This window comes from Elgaria multicarinata, chromosome 18 (genome assembly GCF_023053635.1).
Source record: "Elgaria multicarinata webbii isolate HBS135686 ecotype San Diego chromosome 18, rElgMul1.1.pri, whole genome shotgun sequence".
Classification (NCBI taxonomy): Eukaryota; Metazoa; Chordata; class Lepidosauria; order Squamata; family Anguidae; genus Elgaria; species Elgaria multicarinata.
Genome location: NC_086188.1, coordinates 19,252,356 through 19,262,272, shown reverse-complemented (window position 1 = coordinate 19,262,272; position 9,917 = coordinate 19,252,356). Strand labels below are relative to the sequence as shown.

The 9,917-nt window shown below is 46.2% G+C and overlaps 1 protein-coding gene across 1 annotated transcript in view; it reads left to right on the top strand.

The window, feature by feature from the left end:
• Positions 1-9,917, top strand: part of SF3A1 (splicing factor 3a subunit 1) — a 418,137-nt gene that overhangs the window by 397,974 nt on the left and 10,246 nt on the right. The window contains exons 2-8 of the mRNA XM_063144268.1: positions 527-620; positions 2,249-2,361; positions 2,539-2,743; positions 4,571-4,828; positions 6,798-6,872; positions 8,484-8,634; positions 9,158-9,351. Coding sequence (XP_063000338.1) covers positions 558-620; positions 2,249-2,361; positions 2,539-2,743; positions 4,571-4,828; positions 6,798-6,872; positions 8,484-8,634; positions 9,158-9,351 — 1,059 coding nt within the window. The 5' untranslated portion in view covers positions 527-557. The remainder of the gene's footprint in view (positions 1-526; positions 621-2,248; positions 2,362-2,538; positions 2,744-4,570; positions 4,829-6,797; positions 6,873-8,483; positions 8,635-9,157; positions 9,352-9,917) is intronic.

Sequence of the window (9,917 nt, the reverse complement as noted above, 5' to 3'; positions counted from 1 at the left end):
TCCTGCACTCTTGGAGGATCGAGAAGAGATCCTGGCCCTCCTCTTTAAATACTTAAAATACCTTTTAAGTATTTGAAGAGTGCTATCATGTCTCCCCTCAATCTTCTCTTCTCCAGGCTAAACAGGCCCAGTTCTTTCAGTCTCTCTTCATAGGGCTTTGTTTCCAGACCCCTGATCATCCTGGTTGCCCTCCTCTGAACCCGCTCCAGCTTGTCTGTGTCCAACACATCTGGAGGGCACTAGGTTGGGAAAAGTTGCCTTACTTATCTGGCACTAAGTTTCATTGAATTCAGTGGGGTTTATTTCTTAGTAGACATGTTTAAGGTTACGCTGCTTATATTTATAGTTTGGGGACCGGAAGTGCTTACAAGGGCTCTGAGGTTATTTGACTTAACTCTATGTGAAGAATCCGGGGAACCGCCCCACCCTAGATTTCCCCTCCTTTAGGGAACCTGTGTGGCGTGCGCGCGCATTCCCTCGAACGCCGCCATTTTGTCTTCGAGCTCGGTGTTTTGTTTAGCGCTGCGTGTCGCTAACTCCGGAGCGAAAGAGGCACGATGCCGGCGGGGCCGGTGCAGGCGATGGCGCCTGCCCAGCCAGCGCCCCCTGAAGCGAAGCAGGTACTTCTGAGCCTTATTCCTTCGAGAACACACACACACACACCCCTTCGCCGGGGCCGCTTTTCCCGCTCCTCTCCCCCTCCCCCTCCCTGATTGACGTCCGAGGCCTGCTGAGGAGGGAGGTTCTCCTCCCAGGATGCTTTGCGGGGCGAGCAGTGTATGTTGGGAACTGTAGTTTTTAGCGGCCTCGTGTGTAATGCTGGCGAAGTTCCCCTGGCCAGACGCTAGCTCGCCAGTGGGCAACTTGTGGATTGAAGATGGTAGTCTCTGGAGGGCGCCAGGTTGTGGAAGGCTGGTTTAACTTAAAGATTGGCAACTGGAAGCCCCATCCAGCAGGCCCGATGCATTTTCAAGCACCCACCTTTGAGCCGGGGCCTCCAGATGTTTTGGCCCCCAACTCCCACGATCTTTCACCACTGGCTGTGCTGGTTAGGGCTGCTGGGAGTTGTTCAGGCCTAAACTTCTGGAGGGCCACAAGTTGCCCCCCCCCTTTGCTGGAGGGGAGGAGAGGTTTAGGTTTGGGCCAGGGGTGGGGGACTGGTGGCCTTCCAGATGTGGTTGTGCTATGACTGGCACCATCCCTGATCGTTGGCCATGCTTTGTGGAGATGACGGGAGTTGGAGTTCCACCCCTCTGATAATAATAATAATAATAATAATAATAATGATTTAACCCATCTCTCCAGTCTTCCAGTGAACCTTTCAAGCTGTCGTTTGCCTCTGGATTGGTATCTGGGAGGCGGCAGCCTCTAGTATCCCTTAAAGGCAAGGGTGGGCAACATGTGGCCCTCCAGATATTTTGCTCTATTGACTCCCACTGGCCCAACCCAGCACAACCAGTAGTGAGGGCTGATGGGCCAGTAAATATGGAGAGCCACAAGCTTTGACCTCTGCTCAAAGGCGTCTGCTTGAATGTATTTGGACCTGCTGGATGGTGCTTCTAGTTGCCAGTCTTTCACCTAAACCAGCCTTCCCCAACCTGATGCCCTCCAGGGACCACAACTCCCATCATCCCCAGCAGTTGTATTCCAACACATCTGGCCCAAACAAATGGTCACTAAATAGGATATGTGCAAAAATCCTATATGGAAGGCAATTGCATGAGCGACTCCTGCGCGTAGGTCATCCCGTGTACATAATATGAACACCCAGCACGTGACATATGTGTTGGATCACTAAGAATGTGCTGTGTATTAATAATTCTTAACATTTCTGTAGCGCTTTAGAGTGTTCTAAGTGCTTTGCGTACATTGTTCTGTTGCGGACTTTGCAACCGGTCTATATATGATAGGTTGGATTGTTATTCCCTGAGGATGAGAAACTGTAGTTTACCTAAATACTGAGGCTTAAACTGGGGTAAGATTTTCTGGCCCATCGCTCAGTTCCTTATCCAGTATATGGTATGCTGGATCTGACAATTGATATTATGGTAGATTGATATTATTATCCCTGCATTATAGGTGTGGGGGGGATTGAAGCTAAGGTAGTGATGAGATTTGAAGGAAAGATCTTTGATCTGTAAGCTACCACGCTACACCATCTCTCACACAACAAAACGAAGTGTTTGCACAACTGAGGCTCAACTTTGGTACACTTATTCATGTCTTGCTATGTTAATTCTTGTTGCAGCCAGAAGATGAACCCAAAGAAGAAGCAACGCCCGCCAAGCCCGTTGTGGGGATTATTTACCCTCCGCCAGAGGTTCGAAATATTGTGGACAAGACAGCCAGTTTCGTGGCCAGGTGAGAGCAACTGGGTTCCGGGGCATATCCTCTCCTTGCAGAGATTCAGGAGGGTTCTGGCAGCTTCAGTGTGTGTATCTGGTCAGATGTGCAAAACAGCATTCACAATGCTGTTTTGTGTAATTATGGCTCTTGATGACTTGCCTTGGTGCTGATGTTTGCTGTATAACTTTCCAGGAATGGTCCTGAATTTGAAGCCCGTATCCGCCAAAATGAAATAAATAACCCCAAATTCAACTTCTTGAACCCCAACGATCCTTACCATGCCTACTACCGACACAAAGTCAATGAGTTCAAGGAAGGGAAGGCTCAGGAGCCCTCGGCTGCCATTCCGAAGGTCATGCAGGCTCAGCAGAGTGCACAGCAGCAGCTTCCCCAGAAGGTAAGCAGCTCATCTCTCTCCTGTGTCTTCTTTTCACCCCTGTTTTTATTTGAACCTCTTTCTGTCCTTTGCGGTGCCGCAGGAAGGCCGAGCGCTTGCCATTTCTCTTGGCTTTTCCTTGCCATCCAAACCGTGCTGTGGAGGCATTCTTGCGCATGCGCATTCGACTCCTCGCTCTCCTTTATTCCTCATATTGAGGCAGTAGCTAAATCTTGTCGATTTTTCCTGTATAATATTGCCAGGATTCGATCATTTTTGTCTGTCTCTTCTGCCAAGACGCTTGTTCATGCACTGGTTATTTCACGGTTGGACTACTGCAACCTTCTTCTCTCTGGCCTTCCTTCTTCTCACATCAGCCCGTTGGTTTCTGTTCACCACTCTGCCGCAAAGATCATCTTCTTAGCACGCCGCTCCGACCATGTTACTCCGCTTCTGAAATCTCTTCATTGGCTTCCAATTCACTTCAGAATCCAATATAAACTTCTCCTGTTAACCTTCAAAGCTTTTCACGGTCTAGCTCCTTCCTATCTCTCCTCTCTCATCTCACACTATTGCCCCGCTCGTGCTCTTCGCTCCTCTGATGCCATGTTTCTCGCCTGCCCAAGGGCCTCTACTTCCCTTGCTCGGCTTCGTCCATTTTCGTCTGCTGCCCCTTACGCCTGGAACGCTCTTCCAGAACATTTGAGAACTACAAGTTCAACCACAGCTTTTAAAGCTCAACTAAAAACTTTTCTTTTTCCTAAAGCTTTTAAAACTTGATGTTGTGCAGACTTCTACTGTTACTTTCTACTGTTAGTTTTTCCCTACCCTGTGCCTGCTTACCCTTCCCTGTACCTGTTGGCATTCTCTTCCCCTCCTTATTGTTTTACTATGATTTTATTAGATTGTAAGCCTATGCGGCAGAGTCTTGCTATTTACTGTTTTACTCTGTACAGCACCATGTACATTGATGGTGCTATATAAATAAATAATAATAATAATAATAATAATAATGCCATTTTCCAAACCATAGACGTGTGAAGTCACTTCTTTTTCTTCCGACGATACGTTAGTAGTAGTTGTCGCATTGCAGAGTTGCCAATGCAGGCTCTGTGTGACCCATGCAGTTAAGACTCTTGTTCATGCATTGGTTATTTCTCGGTTGGACTACTGCAACCTTCTTCTCACTGGCCTTCCTTCTTCTCACATCAGTCCATTGGTTTCTGTTCACCACTCTGCTGCTAAGATCATCTTCTTGGCTCGCCGCTCTGACCATGTTACTCCACTTCTGAAATCTCTTCATTGGCTTCCAATTCACTTCAGAATCCAATATAAACTTCTCCTGTTGACCTACAAAGCTTTTCACTGTCTAGCTCCTTCCTATCTCTCCTCTCTCATCTCACACTATTGCCCCGCTCGTGCTCTTCGCTCCTCTGATGCCATGTTTCTCACCTGCCCAAGGGCCTCTACTTCCCTTGCTCGGCTTCATCCATTTTCTTCTGCTGCCCCTTACGCCTGGAACGCTCTTCCAGAACATTTGAGAACTACAAGTTCAATCGCAGCTTTTAAAGCTCAGCTAAAAACTTTTCTTTTTCCTAAAGCTTTTAAAACTTGATTTTGTTCTGACTTTATACTGCTAGTTTTACCCTACCCTGTGCCTGTTTGGTGCATTCTCTTCCCCTTCTTATTGTTTTATTATGATTTTATTAGATTGTAAGCTTATGCGGCAGGGTCTTGCTATTTACTGTTTTACTCTGTACAGCACCATGTACATTGATGGTGCTATATAAATAAATAATAATAATAAGTGAAGCAGAGCGGTGATCTTTCTGTCTCTTCCTTCTCTAGGTTCAGGCCCAGGTGATTCAGGAAACGGTTGTTCCAAAGGAGCCCCCTCCGGAGTTTGAGTTCATTGCAGACCCCCCCTCGATCTCTGCTTTTGACTTGGACGTGGTAAAGCTGACAGCCCAGTTCGTTGCTCGGAATGGCAGGCAGTTCCTCACGCAGCTGATGCAGAAAGAGCAGAGGAACTACCAGTTTGACTTTCTGCGCCCACAGCACAGCCTCTTCAACTACTTCACCAAACTGGTGGAGCAGTACACAAAGGTAATGAAGCTCAGATGCCGGTTGCGTTTGGTTCGACAAGCTTGAGGACAGATTTCTGCTTTAGGAGGGCAATGCAAGTCATACACTTCGGAGCGCCTTCTTCCTGCCTGCGACTTAAAAAGACATGCTGTGAGGAAAGTAGGCAAACCCCAAGCATAAAAATACTCTTGCTTTGATGGCACATTTTCCACAAAGTTCATAGAATCATAGAATAGTAGAGTTGGAAGGTACCTAAAAGGCCATCGAGTCCAACCCCCTGCTCCATGCAGGAATCCACCTTAAAGCATCCCTGACAGATGGTTGTCCAGCTGCCTCTTGAAGGCCTCTAGTGTGGGAGAGCCCACAACCTCCCTAGGTAACTGGTTCCATTGTCGTACTGCTCTAACAGTCAGGAAGTTTTTCCTGATGTCCAGCCAGAATGTGGCTTCCTTTAACTTGAGCCCGTTATTCCGTGTCCTGCACTCTGGGAGGATCGAGAAGAGATCCTGGCCCTCCTCTGTGTGACAACCTTTTAAGTGTTTGAAGAGTGCTCTCATGTCTCCCTTCAATCTTCTCTTCTCCAGGCAAAACATGCCCAGTTGTTTCAGTCTCTCCTCATAGGGCTTTGTTTCCAGACCCCTGATCATCCTGGCTGCCCTGAGTTAAAAAATCTGTTTTGTAGCATAAAGCAGGTGGAGGGGAAGAGTTTTGGCCTTCCGGATGTTTTTAAACTACAACTCCCATCATCTTTGAAGATTGACCAAACTGGAGCTCAGGGCTTCAGGTTCTCCACTCCTCATATAAAGAGAATTATTATTTATTTATTTATTTATTTATTTATATAGCACCATCAATGTACATGGTGCTGTACAGAGTAAAACAATAAATAGTAAGACCCTGCCACGTAGGCTTACATTCTAATAAAATCATAATAAAACAATAAGGAGGGGAAGAGAATGCACCAAACAGGCAGTATAAAAGTCAGAACAATTCAAGTTTTAAAAGCTTTAGGAAAAAGAAAAGTTTTTAGCTGTTGAGATGGTGACGGGATAGTTCTGTTTCCGTTCAGGCTTAGTAGAGATATGGCTGCATGCCTGTCTGATAGGCCCCGTCCTGCCAAACGGGTTGCTGTATCTATTGGCATTATTTTTATTATTATTACAGCACTTGGATCCTGCCTCTTTAGCTAAAAAGGCTCCCAAGGCAGCTTACAAAAATATTACTTAAGACAGTAATATACTTACTTAAGACTGCAGGCTTACAATCTAGAAAACATGACATAAAAAAGGGGATTGGGAGGGAGGAGGGGGGGAAAGAAGCAGCAGATTTAGACACTAGATTCTTAGCGGCCCTCTTCTCTTCTTCCTGTACATGGGTACTGTTCCTAGTTTCAGGCAGAGGTTGGATTCTGAGAACGGAGAAAACACACTTTCTGATCTTGGCTTTCATTTAAAATATGTGTTGTCTCTGTAGTGTGTTTCTTGGGTTTTTAAATTTTGCGTATTGTTTTAATGTTTTAATCTTTGTAAACAGCCCAGAGAGCTTCAGCTATGGGGTGGTATAAAATGCAATAGATGGTGGTGGTGGTGGTGATGATGATGATGATGATGATGATGATGATGTTTGCAATAGCCGCTTTGGCTGTGAAATATGCTGGAAAGTGTATGGGCATTGCCTGCTGAAAACTGAAGCTCAAAGGGCGGCTGAACAAGAGACCCAGAGCTTCTGCATCCAGTGCCATGCATATTTCTTTTCCCCTTCCTGTGACTTGCAAAACCAGAATAAATTTTACGAAGTAACTGATGTAAGGGAATCTTGTTCAGTTTGTATAATTTTTACAAGTTGCAAGATTTTCTTGGCACAGCGTTTCTTTTTAAAAGCATGGGGTACATAGAGCTCTCTGTTAAGGGGAACGGCTTCTGTAGAAATAGGAAGAAAGCCCTAATCAGACCTGATTTCTCAGTGACATTTTGAAAAATGTGTTCTTCAGATCTTGATTCCACCGAAAGGCCTAATTATAAAACTGAAGAAGGAGGCAGAAAACCCCAAAGAAGTCTTGGATCAGGTAACTAACCAATAGTTATATAACACTTATTTTTACTAGGTTTCTGAAATCACCATTTTATATTCTTACGAATTTCTGTCCCACACAGGGACTTCAGTAGTAATACAAAAATGTAAGTGCTAAAAATGCTAACAGCCCAATTCTATACATATCTGTTCAGAAGTAAACCCCACTGAGTTCAATAAGATTGCAGACTAAATATATTTTACCTCAATGGCAGTGTTTGTAAAAGATGGACTTTTGATGCTTCTGTGTGCATATCTCTTCGCACTTGTGATACATGGGTTCCCAAAGGCCTTTGAACATCTCACAGTTTGTCATTTTCAAAGAAGCCTTTAACTGTCAAACTCTGAGCAGGTATTCACAAATTTGCTCTGGCTTTGGTAGCCAGCTGAAATCTGTGATTACTACCAATCACCAAAGGGAATATAGCCTTTTCCTCACCTTCAAGCTCTTTGGAGACACTCGAAAGCAATCGTAGCATTTTAGAGCTGGAAGGGTCCTTGAAGGTCATCTAGTCCAACCCCTGCTCAGTGCAGGATCTGCAGTGCAGGACGCAACTATGACACCTCTGTCACATGGTCATTCAGCCTCTGCTTAGATACCTGCCAAGGAAGGAGAGCATGCCACCTCCCGAGGCGGTCTGTCACACTATCAAACGTCTCTTTCCGTCAGGAGGTTTCTCCTAATCCTTCACTGAAATCCCCTTCCTTGCCATTCCTGCCCGTTAGTTCTAGTCCTGCGCCCTGGCGCAACAGAGAATAAGTCTGCTCCATCTTCTGGGTGGCAGCCCTCAAGATCTAACCCCTGGCTGTCTACTCCGACAGGTAGCCACTCTCTAGGGTCTTCCTCAGCCCAACTACCAGATCTTTTTCACTGAAAATGCCAGGGGTGGATCCTGGGACCTTTTCGATTCCAAGCATAGTACCAAGTACCAAGTACCTCTGAGCTGCGGCCCTTCCCATAAATATGAATGTAAGACGACAGCCCTTTACATCTTTGAAGACTGCTATCATGTCTCTCCTTAGTTTGCTCCTGGCTAAATCTTCCTTTCTCCAGTCCTGGGGCTCCTTCTGCCTTCACAACAGGCTTCAGGGGCACCTGGAGGGCAGCAAGACTCCTCTTTAGTTTGAGTGCTTCCAAAATCCAGCATGCGCTCTCAGGACCCTTCACTCACATCTGGGCTATAAGAAAAGAAAAGATGTACTTGCTAGGACTACTACTGCTGTGAATGGTCTTCACTGAGTGAATTGTTCCTATTTCCTATCCTGGTGCCTGCAAGGGTGTTTGGCGCAGTTTACCAAAGTTTTTCCACTGGGTAACCCAGATTAAATCTTGTCAAGACGTTCTGGGGAAAGAAACGGTCCCTTGAGACTATTGGTCTGACTCTCTCGAAGGGGGTTCTGTGAATTTTGATCTAGGTTTGTAACTAAGTGGATGCTATAAAGATAAGATAGAATAGAGCCTTATAGGGCCAGTTGTTGAATTCTAGCTAATAGGTTTAAAGTGCAGTGTGATATAATCTTCCAGATTTCTGCGATATAATCTTCCAAACGCATGCTATACTAAGGCTCCTGCTTTTTTGTTGTTGTTGCTTGATGCCTTCCGCAGGCATGCTACAGAGTGGAGTGGGCCAAGTTTCAGGAGCGAGAGCGGAAGAAGGAAGAGGAGGAAAAGGAGCGGGAGCGGGTGGCTTATGCCCAGATTGATTGGCACGATTTTGTGGTGGTGGAAACTGTGGACTTCCAGCCCTCTGAGCAAGGTCGAATCGCTTATTCTATTTAAATACATGGCTTGACGAATGCAAAGTTAAAACACTGTGTGTGTGTGTGTGTGTGTGTGTGTGTGTGTGTGTGTAGGGGAGGGGGGAAGCAAATATCTGAAAGTATGGAATAGTTAGTGTGATGCCCTCCAAGGAAACAACACCATGTGGTGTCTTCTGTGACCTGTGGACCTCAGCCATAGTTAGCTTTTGAACGACTGTGTGTGCGTGTGCTCGCAGTGTAAATTCCGCTGCAACCCAAGTTCCTAGTTTTCTTCAGAAATAGATGCAAATAAAAGGGAAATGGGGAAGCTTGTAAACAGGGTTGAAACCAGATTTATGTTGGGTCAACCGTGTTGACGGAAGTGGACTCCCCGACCCTTCCTTCCTTTCCATTGCAGCTCCTCCAGGCCCCTGAAAATGGCACAGAGAGAGCCAGGGGCCCCTGTTGAATGGGGTTGTCCATAGCTCTGAAGTGGGGTAGTGGTGGAACCTGATTTCCCCCCTCTCTCTCCTGCTGTAGGGAACTTCCCCCCTCCAACCACTCCTGAGGAGCTGGGTGCTCGAATTCTGATCCAGGAGCGCTATGAGAAGTTTGGCGAAAGTGAAGAAGTAGAAATGGAGGTGGAGTCAGACGATGAAGACGAGAAGCAGGAAAAGACGGAGGAAACCCCCTCCCAGTTAGACCAGGATACCCAAGTGCAGGACATGGATGAAGTGAGTAGCTGGCCTGAGTGAAAGTTTCCATTGCAGCAAAGCTTGAAGGTTGTTCTTCCAAACCCCAGTACTCCGCATGGGAATTTCTGTCTGAATTTGGTTCTTAAGCGGAGTAACTAGTGTCCTTGGACCTTTCTGTGCTGCTGCTGCTGCTATTGAGGGCTGAGTCCACAAGATAATTCCAAGAGGGCTGCTGTGTGGAGAAAGTTGAGAAACAACTTGGAGCATCTTCCTGCTTTGCTATAAATTCCAAGGGGATGAGAGACGGATCTGAAAACCATTTAGTTCAAAGAACTGTTTACATAACAGCCCACATCCTCACTGCACATCCGCATTTCGGTTCGTTATCCACATTGGTCAAAGTTCCACCTTTCGCAAGTGAGCACTTTGAGCAAGCGATAGCAAAGGTGCCAGCATACACTGAGGAACGGTTAACCCTGCTCGAGCCAGATTTCTCTGTTATCAAGCAAGTTGAATCAACCTCTTCAGGAGGAGAAGAAAACCTCTCTCTTTCCTTCAGCATTATGCTGCTAGCCTGACTTGATAATTCTCCCGGGGGTGGGGTG